A 23,538-nucleotide genomic window follows, 5' to 3' on the forward strand; every position below is an offset into this window, starting at 1 on the left:
GATAAATTGCCCCATTTTTTGGAAATTTCATCACCAGCTGATAAAGAAAACAGCTCTCCCTTCAACCCGATAACAAGCGCACAAAGCTGCGCATTTACAGCTTTGGGAACGCAAAGGCATCAACTTCTATTTTTGTCCAACACTGATGGCTCACTTTTTGCCTGGGTGCTCTCACACTGTTTGAGGTTGGACTGAAAAGTGGAGATGGAGGAGAGAGAGAGAGAATGAGTGTGAATTTTACACCACTGACAGCACAAACACACACACACCTGCTCCTGGCCTTTTGAAGGGCCTCCAAACACCTGCTGCTGTAAGTGGATGGAAAGATAGGTTCACTAGTGATCAGAAACCAGTTTGATCAGTGTTGAAAGCAACCTGGCTGGACTCAGCATCCAATCTGAACACTTCAAAGACAAAAACGAGGAGATGTGAAGCGTAACGATGATGATACACGGCAGAATTAATGTCTTCTTTCCATTTGGCCGTCAATAAACACCACTCCTCCCTCGTGAGAAGGACTTTCATATTGTTACTACTGCAGCTGCCAACTGTATTTAAGGTTAAAGCTTTGAATTATTTACCACATAACGCAGAGTCCAGTGCCCAATTTCTGTCAGTCTGCCAGCCTCAATTATGTTCAAGCAAAATTTATATCACCAAATCTCTGCATAATTGAGGTGTACACTCTCAGGTGTATTATTTTACTGTTAGTCGCCGGTCTCATTTGTGCACCGCATGTTCACAGTCCTGTCAGCAGTCTCCATGGCACCGGCTGTAACAAAGATGGAGATTAGTTGAAGGGCTCATTTAAGGTCCCACGTCACTGGCGAGGAGACAGTTAGGCTGTCTCTGCAGGAGGAGTGAAAGGTGGCAACAGGTCCTTTATTTCATCGTTTCAACATCCGCAGCAGGATTCTGGGCTTGGTCACTGCTCAAGCTCAGATAATGTTTTTTTCATTTATTGTTTAGTCACTTGATCAGTGGTTAAGGATTAGCCTGGCAGTTAGCGGAGGTGTTTCCAAACTGAATGTCAGAGGTTTGATCCCCTGTGTGGACATACGTGTTGAAGCATCGGTCAGCAGGATAAATAACTCCTCACTCCTCCTGTAACGCTTTTGTAGGCAGTAACACAGTGGCTTTTCAGTGCAACACCCAAACTAGAAAAGGGGGAGAAGAAGATTTCCTGCCTGAGGGATCAATAAAAGTGAATCAAAAATTCAGAGGAGAAAAGAAATTCAGAGGACTCTTGCTGAAATTCAGGTTGCCGATTGCTACTGTAACTTAATTAAACTTTATTAACTGTCTGGATGTAAAATAACCTGCAATGCACCAGGACATGAAAGCTGCCTGATACAGAGATATATTCATATACATATACATATACTTGTGTATGCCTCAGACATATATGATGTCATTATTTTGAGCTTATTCCCGCTGACAAATTAAAGGATAAGGCTGGACATAATCTCTATATTTATACATTTTAACAACAACATTACCCATGAAAAGACAAAAACCAGCAAGGAACTAATTCCACTAACAAGTATTTTCTGAGTAGCCAAAGCCTGATATGTCTTATTTCTTTGTGTCATAGGGCTCCATCGTTGTCCAAAAACCCACGGGCACTATAGTTATTTTGAGTAAATCCCACATGCAGTCAGTGGGGCCCCCAAAGCGGGCGCAGCCAGGGGGGCCATGGGCACCTTGATACATCCAACAGGAGGCCAACATTATTGTCTTTTAGAAGCTGTGGCAACCTAAGGCATCCATTGGTACCGTACTATCCATGTTTGCATAGCTTGTTGTGTAGGGAACTAAATAATACTGCAAAGTTAGGCTACATTTTAGCAAGAGAATGACTGTCATGGACATTTTCAAAGTGGTTCCTTGAGCTCTCACCTTAAGATACCTGAATGAAAGTGGTTCTAAGGGTACCCACGAGTCTCCCCTAAACTTGAGAAGGCTTGCTTCCAGTAAATATCTTGCTCCTTCCAATTGATGTACTCCTTCAAAGCTGTGTATTTGTCTTTTTAAGGAAAAAGGACAACCAGCCTATTTGAAGAACAGTGAACTACCCCAAAACATGCAGAGATACACAAACCATTAAAACAGGACTGTCATTGAGCTCAAAATAACTGTAGTCTGTGCACATCGGATAATTAGTAACATTAACTGTAAAATGAGAAGCTAAAGTATATCAGAATGCGATTCTTTAACTCTCATATTTACATAGTTTTCAACTAGCCTCTATACTTCAATAGCATAATCAAATTCCTGAAATTCACTTATGCCTTTTGGATTTGGTGCCACCACAAGCTTATCAGTGGCCCCATGTGGCCACCCTGATTAAATTATTATTATTAATGTGGTGCCACTGCATACACTGTCCTGCTGCTGTGAATACCAGAGAACCACAAGTGTATTAAAATGTGGCTAAAACTCACCTGTGTAACATTTGCTTTAAAATTGATAATAATAATAACATTGCTCATCTGTTTAACAAATGATTTGGCCTTTCATAAAAAATAAAATACACATTTAACCTATTTTGAAAGACTAATGTTTTCAGTTAAACCTGCAGTTTAGGTGTCTGCAGAGCTCTGTTGTCAAATATTGCTTTTAAAACGTGCATATCAAAGTGCTTATGTTGAAAACCCCTTTACAACAAATATTGTTTTCAACTTAATCCTTTGTAGCAGTGTTTTTGTATCAGTTATTTAAAGCTGAAATTGATTCCCTTTATGTGTCAGTTTTTGGACACCAAATACACACGGCCTTAATAGAGCTGTCAGTGCTTTTTCAGGTCACTCTGGACTCGCTGCAGCCTTTTGTCACCTCACTATGAAGTAATGTCCCTCAGTCCCCTGTGGGAAAAAAAAAAATCCCAAATCAAAAATTGGAGTGAGTGCCTCACAGTGTGACAGAGCTCTAACAGTGTCCTTAGAAATGACAGGAAAGGAAGGAGAAGGTGAGAAAGTGAGAAGTGCTGTTTGTTACTATTTTTCAACGGTGTGTGTGTGTGTGCTGTAGTCTAAATGTGTGTCTGTTTTCATTTTGGTGCACTGTACAGGTGTGTATGTTGGTCACATCATCACCTTTCATTACTGCTGTCCCACTTTTTTGCTTCAGTGCCAGGCTGTAGTTTGATTTCTTGGTCATTTTTCATCCAAACCCTGAGCAAATGTATTTATGTCATATTTTACATCGGTACATGTGGTCACAGTGCCATCTACAGGCACAACAGAGGCACTGCAGTGTCAGGAAATTGTCATTACAGGTGTCACATCAAACCAGCATGTATAACATGTATGACCATCTTGTGTTTCCATCTTCTTTTGGATCATACACTAATGTCAAAACACAGTGCCATAATATATGTAATGCACCATTTGTTTTGGGGTGTGAGTTAATGAGCTACTCAGATTACTTGTCATAACTGGAGCAAAATGCACCTTTCATGAGTCTGATTTCCTTTTTATAAAGACCACTTCAAGCTACTTTCAGGTAATAGCCTCATATAAATGCAAGTGGCGGAGAGGAGAGGCTTTTGGAAATGCTGTCCCATAATTACAGCAATTTAGAACAATCTGAATAATGTTAAGCACAGTGAGATGAGTGTAGTTTAAAGAGGAGCAGCTTCAGCAAAAAAAACCCATTTATTTTCTGTTTCAGATCCACAGACAGCTGTGAATGTTAAAAATGCCTGACATGTAAATGAAACACTGGAAAGGTGCTTAATGAACATCAAGTTTACTAAGCAGCATATTAGGAATATCCAAAACTTGATCTTAACTTGTCATTAAGGGTATTGCCAGCCCAAGAAAAACTAAAAAACTAAAATCAATGGTGATACCGTAGCTTGACAACAGAGGGAGCCAGCGCCATTTATTAGAGAGAAAATATGGTCCTTGACCACAGATAATCTCCCACAGAAACTTCTCTGTTTAACCAGCAGCTGGAGTGCAGAGATCAGTTTCTTTGTTCTTGGACTGAGTGGGAGTTAAGTAGCCTCCTCAAGGATAATTTGACAACCAGACAAAAGATGGCCTCATTAGTGGAGCAACCTTAAAACCAGTGTACCATCTTGCTGCCGTTATCAGGAAGACATTGGTTAGTGAGGCTTGTGGCTGTTAAGTTGGCTGTTAGATTCTCGGTCCAGCAGGATAAAACCTGGTGGGGGACTGTACATGTAGTGGGCACAGCTGGTGCTAGGATTTTTTCTTTCCTGTTGTTAAGCAGGAGCTTGACCAAAATGTGTGGGTGCAAACGAGATGGTAATTTTTCATGATTTCAGAGTTACTTTATAAGGATTTTTTTTTTAATAAAAGCAGATATGGCACACAGCCATGGGGAGATTATTAGACAATGGTTCCCTGAGCACAGATTTGCAGAAGGCACCCCCACCTCTCCTACATAGGAGCAGGACACACACATTTTCATAGTAGTTAAGCCTCTTTTGTGTTGTTGTTTTGCATCTCTTTAGAGGTTGTAATGCATCTTTTTGTAGTTTTGTGTCTCTTTCTGGTAAGTTTGTGTCTTTTTTGCATTTGTGTGCCTCTTTGTGGTTGCTTTGCCCTTTTGTAGTTATTTTGTGTGTCTCCTTGCAGCTTGTTTGCATCTCTTTGTGGTCATTTTGAGTGTCTTTGTGGTCAGTATGTATTAATTTGAGTGACATTTAGTAGGTGAAGCCCAGGGGACCCTCTTTACACTTTAAGCACCTGGGCCTGTGCCAGATAGGCCGACTCAGTAATCCCTCTAAGCACACAGCACATTTGATATGAATGTTTTTGGCCAAAGAATATTCAACAAAGTAGCTATATGCCTATTTGAAGTGACCACAAGGCAATCACAAAAACGTCATGTGTCAAGATGAAAGACTTCAGACTTCCAGACAGAGCCCATACAGCCACAGTTAAAAACAACACAGTAGAAAGTAACAACAGTAAATGCATTTATTCCATATGCAAACAACTGTGAATTAGTGATAATTTTTGAGATAAAATGGCATAAAAACGTCAGGGATTAAATTGATAATATCAACACACACACATACTCACATCACAGGGTACATACAACGTATGAGCACACAGCTAATGATCAGATTGGGAGCACAATTGCTGGTTATTAACTTTTATATATTTCTCTATTTAAAAATAAAAAATGCTAAAATGTTTGAGGGGGTTTAACTAGGCCTGATGCCTGGTACTGGGCTGCTTCCAGGTATGAATGTGTTTGAGGTGTTTCTGCAAATAGCTTGGCTCATGCTAAAATTTCCCTTTGCATCAGGTATGGGTCAGAATCATTTTTGTCTTAGTCAAAGCACCTCTGCCCACACATCCCACAGGGCACAGGGCCCTCTGCTGGCCCACAGGCTCTCCACCACAAATTAAACTTTTACACATCACATGCTGTGGCTCTGAAGCAACCTTAATTGGAGAGGAAAAATGTGCTGTCGGTGACTGATTCATGGTGGGATGTAAATTTAATGGAGATTCACTCTTCCTGATTAGGCATGGGCCACTGGGGTAGAGTGTGATTATAAGGGCTATCACTAGGTATTACAACTTGACGGCATTTAATAGATGCTGCTGGACTTTATTAGCTGTGGTTGTAATTAAGAGGAAGCTCACATTACTTTACTTTAAAGTGGCAGCCAGTCGAGCTCTTTGTGTCTTCCTCCTGGAAAGCTTTCTGTTTGGAGAGGGAGGTTATAAGCTCTCTGACCCATGTACTCTTCTCTTAACAAGATCCCAGTCAGACTATTGATCTGTGTTTGTGTTAGTGAGCATATGTGGAAGAGTCAGTTGATTAATCAAAAATGCCCCAAATTTACCGGCAGCAGCTTCTGAAATGTGAATATCAGCTGGTTTTGTTTTTCTCTTCTCAAATTTACCATATCAAAACTTTAAATTCCCCGTTTCTTTAATGCAATGTTGATCTGTTTTTTAATGGGGTTGACTATACTGCCAACCACTGTGGATAGCAACATCACTAAAAAAAACTCTAACAAGCCCCATGAAGCAGACCATCAACGTTTATATCACCACATCACATTTAATTTCATGCTGCTCCTGTCGTGGGGCGAATTTATATTACAATAATGCACAGAGGCATTAATTTTCCCCCAGACAACAGGGGCTTGATTTGCAGAAGACTAATTAAAAATCATTTTGATGAGTAACTTTAATGTGGAAACATCAGCCTACAGTATATTAATATGTCCACTGTTATCATTAGTGCAATTACAGCATCAGATAGATAGATAGATAGATAGATAGATAGATAGATAGATAGATAGATAGATAGATAGATACAACCAATATATTCCTCCCCATCTTTACAACAAGAGAGTCTGTATGCCTTGTCCATAACGGTTTACCATCTAAAATAAAACCAAGAAGCTTTGTTTCTTCCACTTGCTCAGCAGCTACACTCTTCATCCTCAGATTCAGCTGGAGTTTAGAGCTCAAGAAGTGATTGGTACAAAATATGATGCTCTTAGTGTGTATATATACATATGACAGATCCAAGGGCGTCTCTTTGTTTTAAGAAATCATCTTCAACATATGCACTTCTATTTATTGGGGAGATAGGTGTGCAGTCAGGTAGATAATTACAGTGAATCAAAAGGGCATACCAAGGGCTACTACCAAGGGCATAGGTGTAAATTTGACATTGGGGGGGGGGGGCACATATGATGCTAGGGGTCTGGGGGTAAATTTTGAGCATCAAACTCCTCATGTCCTGCATTCTGGTGAAATTGTATGCACAAATTTATGATGATATTGTCTTTTTTACATAAAGGAAAGCAAAACACTCTTGATGAAGGTCCAGGAGGACCGAAGCGTTAGTGTTTTCTGGTGAATTGTGAAGCTGAGTAAAAGCAGTGTGCGGGATTTTCTGTTAAAAGACTCAAGTGATAGTGTCCAACGCACTTGCATCTGAGACAGATGTGCAAACACTTTTCGTCAAAACATAAAGGAAAGCACAAAAGTCAGGCGCCAGGCAACCATTTAAAATATAAAAATATAATGGAATATATTACTGTAAGGCTCTCAGGCTTTCAAATATTTATCTCCTGTAGATCAACTTTTCTTATTTAATGTTATCTCTGGTGAATCAGCACACATGTAGTCATGATTTATTCTTTAGTCCTCTCTTGTGTCTTTTTTGGGGTTGGGAAGTAACCTCTTTAAATGGGCATGTGGCAAATACTCATGTTAGTGAAACATTAATTCATTTTAATTAATTTATAAACCCCTGCACAGAGAATGAAAGAATTGGTCAAGAAGCAGGGGCATAGCACCAAATTCCCGCTGCCCTTCCTCTGTTGATCCATATCTCTTTCATGCACCTTTTGAATTTATCTTTTTTTTTTTCACAAACTCAGTTTCCTTTCCTTTCCTTTCCTTTCCTTTCCTTTCTGTTTTTAAACCCCAATTCCCCCTTCTTGTTTCCCTTTTCTTGTTCCTGTTATTCCCTCCTATGTCTTTGCTCCAACAGCAAATGCAGTCACTCACCCGCCTCTGGCTGCGTTTAGAGATGAATCCTGGTGCAGGGATGGACTAAACCATTTTAGTGCCTTCAAGGGGTGAGAGGGGCCTCAAGAAAACCTCCACTATTTTTTAAAGGTCAGTCTGTCAAAAGAATTATTGAGCCAATTTTAGCTTAGTTTTCTCTCCAGGCTTTTTGAGGACCACCCTCCCATCGGATCCCTGGGTAATCAGTCCCACTTTTCACCCTGCTACGACACCCTTGACAAGAAGAAATTGTGTCCGGAATTTGTTAAAGTTACTGTTTGGCACATGTGCATTTTGGAGTCATTTTAGAATCAGTGGGGGCGAGGGATATTTTTCTAAGCCTATATCACGTTTTTTTGGCCACTGCCTGTTGGCTTGCAAATAAACCTTTCTCACATTTGTTTGTTAACATTTTCTTGGTGCAGACTATTTTTTAACAAATTATGCTTTCAGAAAGTGAATTGGACAAAATCTGCTATTTAGAAAAAATAATAAGAAATGAGGTGTCCCCAGCATCCCCAGTATGAATGACACCCATAGAAAGATCAATGCAAGTGTGGGCCGTCATATTGCTCTGTAATGTAAGTAAATTGGGTAAAGTGTTTGGGCAACTGTTTTCTCCCTCCTACACCCCAGGGGCACCCGCCAAGGCCATTAATCCAATAAACTGCTGTTGGTTGCAGTACCTTGACAGCCGCCTGCCTCCACAGATGAGCTGTGTCTGCTCTCAAGATGTATAGGCCCCAGGAAGAAGGAAAGTTAATTTGACTTGACCTTTGTGGTACTTGAAACAAGCTGTTATTTAGGACTTCATGACACCACTCCCCCTCTTTCTTTCTCATGCCCTGGGAGTTATTAAGTGTGAGGGCAGCGAGACAGACTCTTCTTCAGTTCTGTAATGAACCCTCAGCTCTCGTGTTTACAGCTCGGCTACCTGTTTTCCATGCTAAGCAGGAGCTAGAAGTGGCCTGGACTGGAACATTGGAGGGAGAGATGGTTCAGAGAAGATTAAAAATTAATTTACTTCTTTTTTTTTCCAGAGAGAAGAAAGCACTGAAGTCCTCTTTTTAGTTTACTTAAAACAGAACATTGCCAATATTTTATATTAATATTAATCACTGCAGCATTAATATTCATAGTAATATTAAAATTAATTGACCCATTTTGTTTTCTGTGTACATAACGTCATCTGCTTTGTTCATACTGTGAAACTTTACAACGTCTGATGATTTTAAAGCTGGGAAAAGTCTGCAAAAGTAGCCTAAAAATTATCATTGACAGTGCCATTGTACAACAAGATTAGGAGCCTACAGCAGTGGTACCAAATCTGGCCTGCCATAGGATGCCAGGTGACCCGCCGGCCATTTTCTTAATCACAATGAAAATAAATTGATTCACACAAGGACTTTTTTTTCATAATTTAAATGTAAATAAGGTACCAGAGTGTAAAAAAACCCATCAAAATAGAGCTTGTTTGTAAAACCTGAAGGCCCTCTAATCCTAGAAACACCCCTGCATACTCCTGACCTGTGCAGGCTGCAATGACTGGATTTGCCTCTTGGCAAAGATGAGTGAGGACAGCCAATGTTGAAATGTTGAATTCTTTATTATACATACTAAGGCCTCTGGTCTCCTTTCATTTTGCAAAAGTGGACCCTAGGCAAAGCGAGTTGAGTGTCCCTGGTCTAGTAACGCTCTGCTAATTTTAGCATGCTAATAGTCTTATGGTGGAGAGGTGGGAGTGTGGGGGGTGGGTTCCAGGGAACATGTCCCCCTCAACATGTGCATTTGCTCACAATGATGATAACTTGCTGAAGTTTAATATGTACTCTGTTCACCTTTCAAGTTTAGCATGTAAGTTTGCTAACATTTGCTAATTAGACAAAACACAAAGTACAAAGATGGTAGTAACTACTTTAGTTCTGCAAGTATTTGGACATAAATGACAATTTTGGATGGCTGATGGTGCTAAATAATAAGTTTAGGGGCTAGTATAATTCACCCACCATGATTGTGTGGGCAGAATTTCATGGCATTCCATCTAATAGTTTTAAGACATCTCACTCAAAACCACAACTCAACCTCATGTTTGCCCTGGCGGGAAAGTCAGGTGATCAATGAAGTCACAAAGATGCATCATCTGGAAACCATGTCTGTACAAAATGTTGTGCCAGTTCATAGGTAGATTAATTTGAGATATTTCACTGCAGAAGGGAAAATTTGGATCTGTCTGGAGGTTCTAGAGGAAAAGAGAAACTTCAAATTCTGCATCCTCTGGGGACCATGAATATCTGCACCAAATTTCACGAAGTCCATCCAATAGTTGTCGAGACGTTTCACCAAAAACTGGAAATGGCAGCATCATAGTGGCACAACAGGAAAAGTCTGAGGATCTTTAAAGCCGGTGGATTTCATCCTCTGGGGACCATGAATATCTGTAACTGATTTCATTGTAATACTTCCAATGCAATATACAGCAACAGTGGACCGACTGAACTGACCAACGCTGCCATCCATGGAGCCACACTGCTAGCATGGCTAATAGCTTAGCAGCATTTAAACCTTTTGTGTGACTGACTGGTAATGGAAATTTGACACACAATATCTAACTTCCAAAAAGCTGTTTTACAGTTATGATTGTGTTCATTTCCATTCAACTAAACATAAAGCTTTTTTGTCTGTCTTGGCCTGATCATGCACAGAGTAATGAAGGATCCAATAGCCTGTGTTTTTGTGATTCATTTTAGTTTCATCTGGTTTTAAACACAAATTTTAGGTAAATAAGTCTGAATTATATGTGGATCTCCCAAAGAAATTACATCATAAATCACACAACCTGCTTTATGGGCAGATGAGCTCTGCTATCATGATGTCATGCTGAGGAGTGCAAGTGTCTCCAAGCTATTTGAGCTGAGTAAGGATCACGTTAAGTTGTTGTTACTGGTGTTAGACAAGAAATTGATTTGTCTTAAATCAAGATTAGCTGTGTCACTGATAGGAAATGCCAATAAGAGAAATGTTAATGTTTTGGCAAAGAGGCAACTACAACGGTGCCGACAATCTGTACCAAGCAGCTGCTGTACACAAATTAAGCCGGGCACATTTACTCACATCGGCGTTTTGGTTAATTTAGATCAAACTGTAGGAAATCATTTACTATTACACACACCTTTCAGCACTCTAAGTCAATCATTTCCCACTAGCAAGTGCTCTGTGCAGTCTGATTTGCAGCCAAGGCACATTTATGCATAATCAATAGAATAGATTTCAGACCACCTCATTTTACCCCTTCCCATCCTGCTCTGTGGGATTACAGTAAACAGCTGGTCTGTGGGTTTGTAATTGTGAAAGTGGTGAATGTGGTGAACATGATGTAGATCAAGTAGATGGAAATATCAGGCTGGATCCCCAGATGAAGTTAGTGGTAGGGATGAATTACTGTGCACATTTTCACTCATACGTTCTGCCTTGTGCTGTTTGTTTTTTTAATATAGTTATCCATTGAACATGACTTTTGCTCTAGCACCACCAGCAGTTCAAAGTTTTCACCTAGTAAAATATTTCGAGGAAATGCATTGGGACAATTGGCATTTCATAAGATTCTGTGTCTAAACAGTTATGTTTGTTTCGTGAAGCATGCTAAGGTAGTGACATAAGTCACATGACATATGTCATGTGAAGGTACATGACATTACTAACAACTGTAGTTATTTAAAGCCTAGCCATAAAGTTTTTCTCTGAACTAACCACAAAAAAAAACTCCAAGAAAAAAAAGACAGTATGCATGTTAACAAGCAGAAACTGTGCATGTCCTGTGAAAACGAAACTGTATTTTGAAAAGACACAATGTATCTAACAGGTCTAAATTGACACCTTGTCCCAGAACGTCCAAAACTGACGTAGGAGGATCATATTTTGACGTTATGTCCTCTGACATGGCCGTATTTGGATGAGAATGCATTGATCATACCCTTCCTCTACCCCCATTTCCAGTCTGTCTGTCTTAACTATCCAATAAAGGTGAAAATTCCCCCCAAAAATCCTTCAACTGTCAAAAGAATGGTCAACTTTTCAGATCCAATTTCATTCCAGTTTTTTGTTAGAGCTTTTTTTTTTTTTGCTAGCTACAAGATTTTTTTTGTAAGGTGTCTGTCTCTTTAGCCACCTCAGTTTTTTCCATTGGTAGAGAAGAGCAGGGATGGTTGTAACACTTTTTGTCTTGGCACCCATAACTTGTCTTCAATTTTTGTGTCAGAGCTCTCAAATTTTGACACAAAATACCCTTATTTGTCTATGATAGGTCCAAAAAAAATGGCATCATGCCTGTAAATCAGTGTTTTGGCTGTAAAATCTGCATATTTGAGCTATGAAATTTCAAATGCAAAGTCAGAAAAGAACTGATCATATATGACTCTCAGAGCATCCCATCCAGACAGTGGTGCTCTCAGAACCAATTCTTTGTTAAAGCCATTCCCGTCTTACTCTAACAGCAACATTGTTTAGAATTCAATATCCCATAATGTCTTTTATTGTCCCAGTAGTCTCAGAAAGGCTTCATATGAAGCATTTCCATGTTTGGTTGATTCGACCATCACTGACTGGCGCAGTTAAAGATTGTTTGACCTGGAAAATGGCTTCTGTAGCTTCCCTCATTATTCAGCATGAATAAATAAGAAAAGCATCTCTTTGGAGCGCACTAGTACATCCCACTGTACATGGAAGAATAATCACCTCTCGTCGCAGATCTTCTTCTATCAGTGTCTGGGTAAAAAGAGGGATTCAAAAGGGCTGTGCTGATGCAAGGACTTTTTTTTACACTCCTCCATTGCTCATACACACTTATCCCTATTCATATACAGTATGTGAATGTGTGTTAGAAAGAGAGAGCTGTCATGTGGCGTCTCAGAGAATGGACTGGTTTGATCCTCCTCCGTGTTCGCAGATAAAAGTCTATGAGTCACTGACTGGGATCTTTTAATGATCTCACCCATACCACCTATTTCCACCTCCTTGTCTTTTCTATCAATAATAGCATGTGCACTCAGGCTGAATCTTCCTGTTCTTACCACATAAGACGAAAATTGACAACATTAGTTTCCAGTGACAGCTGCAGAGTCCAAGTGGTGCTTACGCAGACACACAAAAAACGTGACGTGGAATCTTTCACCATGAGACACAACAATATAACTCATAGGTGACATGTTTGTAACGTTTATCCATCAAACATCCTGTGCTACTCTTTCAGTTGGTTCACCGTGAGTTCTTGCACTTCATCCATTAGCTCACATCCACTGTTCCTGACGTTCCCCATTTTGAAACCCAAACACAAGAGTGGGGAGCAATGGAAAATAATAAAGGATCCAGTGGATTTTTGATAGCTGAGGGACATCAGAGTGGGTCTGGGCAGAGTGTTTTTAGAGCTTCCTGTCCTAGTTAGGCAGGGCTTGAGTGTGAGGTAGAGTCTAAGCAGTGAATTATTCAGTGCAGCTTCCTTTAGGCATGCTCACATTCAGCTGCTTTTACACACACACACACACATGCAGAGCCACTGCAGACACACTCATATGTATGTCTTTAAAGACACTGATGCAGGGTCACAGGGACAGCAGAGGCGTTTGCAGATCAATACCGAGCAGTTCAACTTGCAGCACTGACAGCGATCTGCTTTCCTCTGATGGATTATCTGTTTGTGTATAATGGCTCCTCAGGAGTAAAACACAAGCGACATGCAGAAAGACATAATAAAGATATAAAGAGAGGATGTCAGGCACAATTTCAGTTGACCAGCCGCTGCTACAAAGTGAGTCGGACAGCTCTCAGTTTGAAAGTGTCAGGAAACTGGATGTGAAGCTCTGAATTGTCACTTCAGGTTTCAAAACCAATTTTCTTTCGTTTTTTAGAAAGACCTATCAGACAATAGTCGAGGGACACTCACCTTGTGAATGTGCCTGAAAATGTTACCCACTTCAACACTTCTACAATTTAAACTGTGATGTCTTTGGCAAAGTCGAAGACAGGACATGTGAGGGGTGATGTGAGACTGAAAGCTGAAAGCTGTGACCCAGGTCAGTCAGTCCATCAGTCAGTCAGCTGGGATTTCAGTCTCAGTCACTTAACAAACCATCGCAGTGACAGGAAACTCTGAACATCTGAGGTACTTATGTCGAGTCAGTTCATGGTAAGGAATACTGGACACTTCTCCTATAATGAATTAAAGCACAGCAATAGCTGAGGTTGTATATTTGCCTTGTCGTCCTTAGACTGTGCAGCATGTTTGTGTTGAAGTCATTGTAAAATGTTTCTGCAATCATTTGCATCAACTCAGTCACAGTGGACCCCAAACTTTTCACTGCCACAGCAATCCCTGACCTCATGTTACCTCACATTAAAATGAGCTCTACACAGTGCAGACTTTAAATTTGGCAGAAGAAACCACTGGTATTGGATCAGTCATTCATACTGGCAGATATGAGTTGAGGTATTAACATCTGTTGGACAGAACAAGCCGAATGGCTGCATCCCTAATGTTTGTGTGTCAGCTCAACACAATTTGCACTAAAGCCTGACAATTAGACTAAACACACAGACCAAGTACAATAAATAATCTTTGTTATGTTGTTCTTTCTTTCCACATTTTATTATGCTGATGAAAATGATATGAGAATGATATTATGTAGTAAATATTAATGGACTTCACTGTGAAGTTGCATTATTACTTATTTTTGTATCTTCCTATAGTGCCCTTCATGTATTGTTAATACTTTTTTAAATTATTAATCTCATTTTAAATCTGCAGCTACCTAATGTCCCTATCCTTTTTATCAAACCCACATCCCCACCCAGCTGCGTCAAGAGCAAATTTAAGAAAATACTCAAATAGAGTGATACATTTGCTTGATCAAGGCTTTTCGGGGGGACACAGGGGACAATTGAATACATTAACACCATAATGTGATGCAGAAGAGGCACATATTGGTGCACAAAAATTCACAAGAATGCAGGAAATTAAGTGCCCAAAATGTTTTGGAGGACCCCCAAACTCTCACAGTTGCCCCCTCCAAGTGATGAAACGAAACCTATGCCCTTGTGCCAGATTACTATATTACTGTATACTGTATTTTGAAGGAGTATAGTCGATTGCATATATTTTCATAAAGCACAAAATTAAGCATTAAAAAGGTTTCTCGTAACTAACTGGGGTTTTACAAGTAATTGTGGATAATATTCCTGAGTGCATATAATGTTCACTTTGTAAATTATTAAACACCAAACTATGCAAAGTAACATGTAAAGAACTGAATGACCTTGAAGACATTTTCATCATATTGTCTTCAATTACATAACCAGCACATATTCTGTGCTAATTTCAGAATGAAAAAGCTTAAAGACAAAGACAGCTATTACAATTAAAATATATTAATAATAAAACCAGAATTGAGGAGCGTAAACGCGAGAAATCGCTTGAAAAGGCAATCAATATGTTGTGTTACAAAGTGGGGTCTGGGGACCGTCACTAAGCTTTAATTGCGGGATTCCGCGTGGACAAAGCATTAGGTAATTTTATTACAAATGATTTCACTTGAAGCAACTCCAATTAGGGTGTTTATGGGCTAAACAACACCACACCGCCCCCGCCTTAACAGCACTGGTCCCATCATATCTGTCACACAGTCCGTTTATAGCCCAGAGTTTCTGCACGCTGCCAGCTCAGCGCCTCCGTCCAGTCAGTTCCGTGCGGAGCATCCTTTGCCCTGCAGGGACCACTGCCACGGGGGGTCGGGGAGGACAGCCGGGCACACCTGCCTCCGGGACAGGGTGGGTGGTGGGTGGTGGGAGGTGATCGTGATGCTGTAGAGGTGGAGGGGGGATGATGGATGTGTGACGTTGGCGAATTGCAGCAATTGCCAAACTGTAGGCTACGTGAGGAGAGACCAGCCAGGACGCACTGGATACAGCAGATTTGAGGAGGGAAGGCAAGTGGAGGAAGGGGGTGGGGGGATACGGCAGAGGTAGAAAAAAAATCCTCAAGAGGGAGTTGGATGGATGCGAGGGGACAGAGAGCAGGAGACCGGCTCTAGAAACATCAAGGGTCCCATCAAGTGGTCTGGTGTCTGCACCAATTCAGCTTCAGGGATGTAGTCGAAGCGGTTTAGAGCTCAGCCCATCCGAGCTCATCATCATGAAGAAACACTCCGCAAGGGTTGCCCCGCTGTCCGCCTGCAACAGTCCGGTGCTCACCCTCACCAAAGTGGAAGGTAGGGAGAGTTGATGTGCATTTGGAAAGCCTGCAACCCCGTAAACTGGGGCTGCTGTGTGTGTGTGTGTGTCTGTCAGGCAGCCTGTTGTGGTTTTTCCACAGAATACTCTAAATTTAGAAGCACCCTTTTGTTGATCTGATGGAGAGGGGGGTTTCTGCTGAAATATTTCTCTCAAGGCACCTATCTCATTCAAGACAGGGATCAACTTTAGGAAATCTTAGTGCGAGCAGGAAAACAACAAGGGGATCAATCAAGCGCGCAACTTGGCGTTAAATCTATGGTGCAACGTTTATGCAAACAATTTGACATCGGACAGCATCCTAATCACACCTCTGCATATAAATCGCCATATGCTCTCAGAATATAATCGCATTATGTATTTAGGATTTTCTTCCACCGTGTGATGTTTCTGAAATCCACCAAATGAAGCCTGAAATAAACCTTCACTGTCCGAATTACTGTTATTGACGCATTGATTTTTTTTTTAATTGGGGAGGATAAGCGCGACTCATGTCGGCCTGATGAACACTGAGCTAAATTTACTGGTCCATAGGGAGGATCTTAAGTTGTTATTGCAGTAGGGATTCCCCCTCACACTCCCCACCCCTCCACCCATCACTGGCTGCAAGAGTCACAGCTAAAATACCAGAGCATCACGTCAGAGCAGCTGGGACATGAGCCCAGCAGTAAACATGTTAATGGTCCCTGTAAACTGGTCTTCAGTCTGCCTGTGCTGGCTTCATGATGGCTCAATCATTGGGTCTCCCTGCCTTGTCTGTGAGTCCCTTTGATCTGCAGGAGCGCAATTAGGACATTTCCTGCTGACATCATGAAGGGACAGCTCCTCTCTGACTCTGTGTGTGTTGGGCATGTTGCTGCATCACCTGTCCTGACATCTTGAACAAGTATAGTGTCACAGCTCTCTTCCCAACTGTTCTCCTCAGCCCCATGCCTGTGCAAAGGAGCTGTGTTATGCTTTCTTTAATCCGCCTCTCAGCACAGAGGACTACTGAATGTCTCAGTGTTTGGCATAAGCACAGAGAAAACACTTCGTTGGCTGCTGATTTCACAGCATTTTAGTGCATCTGAAGTAATCCTGTATTTGCATCTCTCAGGCAACTTAAAGAAAAAATACGGATTTAAGTGTATTAATAAAAGATTCATGTATATACAAGCTTGCTTTCTTAACATAAACGTTCATGCTTTTATTCATTTTGGCATAATTCAAACTCATATACGCATATCAAGGTGCATTAAAGTGGTTGTGGTGACTTACAGTTAACATCAGCTTTATATTATGCCTCTGGTAGCTGTACTTTCTGCAGTGCAGTGAGGCAGCGCTACAGTGAACGCTGATGGCAACCAGTCAACCCGCAGAAAGTGGAGGTAATTTGCCAAAATGTCAGTGCAGCCTCTATAAAGCGGAGTTTACAAGCTTTAATTAATACAAAAGTTAATTATGGAGACAATAACCTAAATGTTTGTGGGACTGTTTACCTCACACGCTCCGTTGCAGCAGTTTGTGGGAGTCAGAACTTGAGCTAGCTGAATCAGACGTGTCAGTGAAGCTTAACTCTACCTCTCATTGTTTGGGAGTTCACAACAGTGTGTGGTATTAATGTGAAACTATATGAAAATGCTTCATTATTTATAATTTATGAGTAGAGCAGCTGCTGGAATACGAATGAGGGATTTTGATGCAGTTTCATATGGACACTGCAGAAATCAAATTAACTAACCAGATGCTGTAGCTGTTTAGACTGTGTTGCATATATTCAGTCACTGCAAGGCATTCTGGATAACCTCAGAATAATCATTGCTGCTGGGTTACCAATGGTTTTAAGCTTATTAGTGTGAATGTCAGCTCAAAATATTTTATTTTTCGAAGATGGCGGAGTGCTATTTGACAAGCTTCTATATACAGAATTAACAAAAGCTGCTGTGGGTAGAGGAAGGATTGTAAATGTGTGTGCGTGTGTGTGTTGGGGGGTGATACAGTATTGTAAATTGTCGAAGGGAGTCAAAGCTGTAGAGTTTATGATGTGACTGTTCGGCTCCCTGTTTCAGCAGCTGCTTTGAAGGAGGAGGGAATCACAGGGGGCCACAGCGGATCAACACACAGCTTTTCAGACACTCCGCTGCTTATGTAACCCCAGCTCCAAAACCTCTGTTCTGCTCACTAACAACCTGCGCCCGACTGTCAGAAGAGTTATTTTTTTCAATGCGGGATCTTCTGTAGTCTTTTCTTCTTCTTTCTTGTTTTTTGTGTCCAGTAGTTAACTTCCACAGTGCTACGAAGTATTACTGTAATGGTGCACAGTCTTACAAAAACAAGTACAAGACTGAGATGTTGTGACAGTCGGCTCTGTGAACCCAAATTCAGAGGTCTAATTTGTTGTTTTTGGATCTGAACATTACGTTTTTCTACATTTGATACTGTGACTAGTTCACCAGCATCTCAGGAACTATCATGCAGTCATGATTTGTGCTTTGGGGTAAAGGTAGAACCACCACCAATCAATTTTGACACCAGACTTAGTGGTACAATCTTGAGGCTAGTAATGCAACAATCTATCATCAGGCAGCACATCCCAGAATCATCCTTTGTTCCTTTAATAATTTTATTTAGGGGCCAAAGTCCATTTCTGAGTATCTGCTGCTGTCTCCCGCAGCCACAAGTTTGATTCACTGTCTTCATCTGCAGTATTTACTTCTTTCTATATGTGTTCTCGGGACATATCCACCCAACCAGCAGCCCATGGATGATAATTATTGATTTCTTTTCCAATGTATTTCTAACGATGATGTCTTTTGGGGAATGTCTGTGCCGTGTCGTCAGAGGCAGGGGTAAGAAGTTCATGAAAATCCCTTTAATCTCTGTAATTTCATTACACGCCTGGAAACAGAACAGGCGTCTTTGAACAGCAATTCAGTGTACATACATCCCAGAGGAAGCCGGTCATATTTCACCAGCTGCTATTATGGGCACACTGAACCTTTCTTCAGGGCTCCATGCACCTTGACCAGAGACTGCTGTATATAAATCGATTGATAGCAAATTATAACTGTTTGCACACAGAAGTAGAGGTTTAAATGTACACCATTATCTCATTTAACATAGTACCGGATCTTCAGTGTTTCCCAGTGAGATGGATTAGCATTTTATTGTGAACAGTCCAGCAGTCTGCTTTTTCCTGTCTGGTTCAATATTTTAAAAATGTTTTGATAAGTGTAGCAAAGTCAAATATGGGGCTAATTGCTTTGTGTGGATATTGCCTGAAGTGATGGATGTAAAGTCGGTCCATTTGGCCTGTCTGCCCTGCTCTTTGTGCGCAGTGTGTGAGTCATCATCTTAATAAAATATGTGCATTTAGCAAAAGAGTATCAGCGTTTACAACTGAGCAAGTTGAGATTACAACTTTTAGACATGGATGATTCTGTCAGTTTGAGGTGAAGAACCAACCTAAACACCAGAATAGATGTTGGCATTATATGTTTCTGCAAACCATGGATATGTAACATTTGTACCTCATAGTGGATATGTCAAAACTTCACTAAAATAAACCCCTTTTTAGTGGCACAGTCGTCGCTGGAAATGCCAGCGATGTCTCGCTAAAAACCAATCGCTTCTGGTGCCACAGCTTCCATAGAAATGCGGCCAATGCAAACAACAGGTTTTGTTGTGGTCAGTGGTCTGCAAACAAATCACCAGAATAAATGTTGGCATTGTATGTTTGTACAAGCCATGGATATGTAACGTGTGTGGCAAAAAGACCCCACTTGGTTATGATTAGGAAAGGATCACATTTTGTCTTAGAATACATGATTCAGGGGGCAAAGTCGCAGCTGGAAATGCCCCAGATGTCTTGCCAGAAAACGATTGATTTGGTGATACAGTCTGAAAATGGCGCTAATGTCTCCCTAAAAAATAACCACTTTTGGTGGCGTGATTGCTGCTTCAAATGCTGCTGATGTGTAGCTGAAAAACACCCAGTTTTGTCGTTTCTTTATCTCGATAGGTGGTCTGCATCTTGGCAGCTGTCTTGCCCAGGTGTCACACCATCCACCATTCCCTCCCCCTCCCGATAACAAAGTCAGCTCATATAAACGTTATCAGAGCTACGTCACTTTAGGAATGTTGCTATAGTATGTGTAAAACATATAAATGTAACGTATCTGTGGTTTGTAGAAACATATAATGACAACATTTAATTCAGGCGACTGACTTGGAAGAACATAAAAACCTAAATCATCATCAATGTTAAACACATAAATAACATGACATGTTTCCTTCAAGCCCACTCACAAAGGACATAAATAGAATCTTACATCTCACGCTCATTTGCATGTGTCTTATTTGTATGTAAATGTATATTCGGTCCTGTGTGAAGAGCAAAAACCTCAATTTGGAGATGAGGCTACATCTGCTATAACACAGGTCAAAGATACATAAATGAGTGCTTAGTCTGCATCAGCGGTGTTAAAAGATCATTAAAAGCAGCTATGACGTTAATTTTGGAGTTTTTCTCTCCGAGCTCCATTAATATGTTACATCTCACTTTGATCCTTTGAATGTAATTGGAGTTGACTTTGAAGGTAGTCAGAGGAGTAATGCTTTTAAATTCATTTTAAAAGCAAGTGAAACAGGCCCTTCTCGTTTGATAGGTGTGCACTGAATACACAATGACAGGGCTTTTATTTTATTACCAGGCTGAGCTTTTGCTCTGGTTTATGTAATGCGTGGCGCGTGTGCAGAGAGAGCCATCAGTTTCACTGTAATGAATGAGATTTCACTGAATAGATGGATTGATGTTAAGTGCTAAATTGATTCACTGTATAAGTTCATTTGAGGTTTGCTACCACGACTTCCTTCCTGCATATCTAAGAAAAGGCCCTCTGTAACAGTGTCATAGTGTTTCATGTTTGAGCAAAATCCTCTGCACAAATGTGTAAAGAGGAAGCTCTGAGCTCTAATCCTAAATTGAGGGAGTTGATCCGAAAGCTTTCTTCAGGGTGTAGGACGGCTGCCTATCCTCTTTAAATGTTTAATGCTGCCAGTAGACCAGATGGCATACTTGTGGTGTACCTAAAAGGCTAATTATTACAAAGCTGAAATAACAAAATATTTCCACCATCCCTACAGCAGTTGTAGTAATTGTGACCAACCCGGGAATAGTGTCAGCAAAAATGTGTGCTATGTTGCATTTAATCTGTAAAAATGACTTAGTTGGCAGTTCACTCCATTTAAATCTTCTTTGACAAACTTTCTTTGGATGCCATTAAAAAACTAGTCGGTCATCAAACTGTAAGGGTCATTTTTCGGCAGTGATGTAAAGAAAAGGTGGAAATATTTCTGAAAATTGTGAAGTCCAAAGTCAGGTTTATGGGAGTCTGATTCTGTATTATCAGTGGCCTTGGGGTGCTGAGAGGGAGTAAAACTGCTGTTTGGGCAGACAGAGCGTACACCTGCGGTGGTTGCCTATCCATTACTTCAACAGGGACGCTGTGGCCAATCTTTTAAATATTGATTTGTCGCGGAAAGTGCTGGGATGCTTGCCAGTCTGTTAAACTGCAGGTCCATCATGCTATAGTCGCCGTTGTGAGGGACTGCAAGAGGGAGGGAGGGATGCTTCAGGACTGGTGGGTTTACAGTTGGGCTGTGTACCCGCTGCCAAATATGAGTAATTGCTATTGCTGTGCTGTAACAAACAGCAAACAGACACACACAGAAACACACTGGCCTGCTTGCACCAGTGTTTTGTTGTGTCACTAACCAATGAGGCATTGGAGGGCCGCAGCATTGACCTGTGTCGCGAGCATCTGTTGAACCAGCTGGGCAGGTCGGGGCAGTGACAAACAACAAGTTTGCAGCTCGCAGTGAGGAAGTCACGCCGTTGTCCTTTGAGGTTGAAGGAGAAACCGGTGGGGAATTAAGGAGAGCAGGATCAGTAACAGTCGTCCCGCCCTTGTCTGCCCTCCTGGGCCTTTGTCCCCCTCAGCCCATGTGGTCCCACCTATCAGCTGGTTGACGCAGCAGGGTGTGTTTGCCGCCTGACTCTCTGTTGCGTTATTGAGCGAGACAGCCTTGTCAGATGAGCCTGCTCTGGTGTGTTGAAAGGCCTCTGACTGTCAGGTTGGCCTGACCAAGCTGTCACAGCCAAGTATCACAGACTCCCACTGTCTGTCAGACTTAGAGATTACAAAGACAGTGACTGCTGCCTGTCTGTCTTCTGCCTGCCTGTCTGACCAACCTGCCATGAAGCTCCCATCCTTCTGTAATGTGACATTTACAGTTTATAGTTTACACAAATTCTAAAAAAAATGTTTTACTTTTTAAACAAATACAGACTGTGAGGCTCAGACTTTGACTTGCATGTCAGAAATGACAAAGTGCATTAGTCAACATGATACTGAAGGATTTATTTTTATTAAGAGTGCTGATGTTGTGATTGATGTTGTGTGACAGCCAAAGATGGACAAGTATTTTGCATTTTTGTCTTACATTTTTGCAAAGACACTCTTCAATTTTTAAAATCTAAATTATGAAACCCAAATGTAAACCTAAGATTGATGTTATGTACAGTATATATATGGAATAATATTTGATCATGAGCATGACAGGATGAGTAAGTTGCACGAGTCAATTCATATTCATCTCCAAGTAGAAACCCAAGAGACAGTAAGACAAGAAGAAGAGTTCCTCTGAAGTGTGTATCGGTGATTGATCTGTTTACCCTCTTGAATCACTGATGCAGCGCACTTTCACTCCCACGGAGGTGTCGGCAAACAGCCAAACAGACAAACCTCTCTTACCTCGTTGTCTCCAACTTGAGGTCCCAGTGAAGCACTCCCGACAGTTGTACGGCCACCCTGGCAAACCAGCAGAGAGCCTAGATGCTATCGTTACTGCTGCCTGCTAGGGTCTCTGCTCTTGCTCTGGGAGAAGCAGGGCAGCAGCAGAGAAAGCGGTGGATGGCGTGGGCGGCGGCCTATTCAGGGAGCTACAGAGGGACATAGCCGAGCTTTCTCGGCCTGTCATGGCCAGGCTCTGTGAAGTGTGAGAGCAGGCAGTCAGGCAGGGCTCTGCTGGCACGTTTGGGATTTGCAGCTATCAGCAGGAGAGATCTGCACTGCAGAGTCTGCAGGGGGAGGGAGGAGAGTGTGTGAGTGGGAATGAGGCTGGTCGGGAAGCAGGGAAGCATGGAAGCACGGACTGAGATGAAGAGGAAAAGCTGGAAAACTGGCTAACTAATGGCCAGATAAATCTCAACACCAATTGTAGTGCTGCGACCCCACTGGAATGAGACATGTATTCAATACTATCCCCATGAGGTGCTTAGTCTACTAAAACACTAGAGGCAGACAAATGAGCATATACGATAAAGATTGATTTACTGTGTCTTTTGTGGTAAAGAGAATGATTTGTCAACAGATTTTCACACAGGTGGAGAGATGTCGCACAGGACAAGTGAATCTTTCTCCCAAAATGTCAATTAAGAAGCAAAGTTGCCCACTTTGCTGTGATAAAAACCCAGCAGGGCTGAAATATTATCCTTTATGTCGATAAATGCTGTCCATATCATAACAAAAATCTTCTTTTAGTACTTACTTTACTCTTGAGATCACCTTTACCTGCACATATTGAGTATCACGTTGTTGTATGCTTCAGTTCAGCTGAGCGGTTGGGATGAACGCATCTGAGGAGGAGAGGCAATACAGCTGTCAGAGTGGATCCAAAGCTGGTCCTACAAGGATGCCAA

General features: G+C 41.3%; 1 protein-coding gene across 2 annotated transcripts in view; it reads left to right on the forward strand.

Moving 5' to 3' along the window:
- The window catches only part of slc35f3b (solute carrier family 35 member F3b), a 69,568-nt gene that overhangs the window by 20,340 nt on the left and 25,690 nt on the right, over window positions 1-23,538 (forward strand). Inside the window, exon 1 of one of the 2 annotated variants that reach the window (XM_050072013.1) lies at window positions 15,525-15,775. The exons of the other annotated variant lie outside the window; for it this stretch is intronic. Coding sequence (XP_049927970.1) covers window positions 15,700-15,775 — 76 coding nt within the window. The 5' untranslated portion in view covers window positions 15,525-15,699. Of the gene's footprint in view, window positions 1-15,524; window positions 15,776-23,538 lie in introns of those variants that run through there. 2 annotated transcript variants of the gene reach the window in all.

This window comes from Epinephelus moara, chromosome 19 (assembly GCF_006386435.1).
Source record: "Epinephelus moara isolate mb chromosome 19, YSFRI_EMoa_1.0, whole genome shotgun sequence".
Lineage (NCBI taxonomy): Eukaryota > Metazoa > Chordata > Actinopteri > Perciformes > Serranidae > Epinephelus > Epinephelus moara.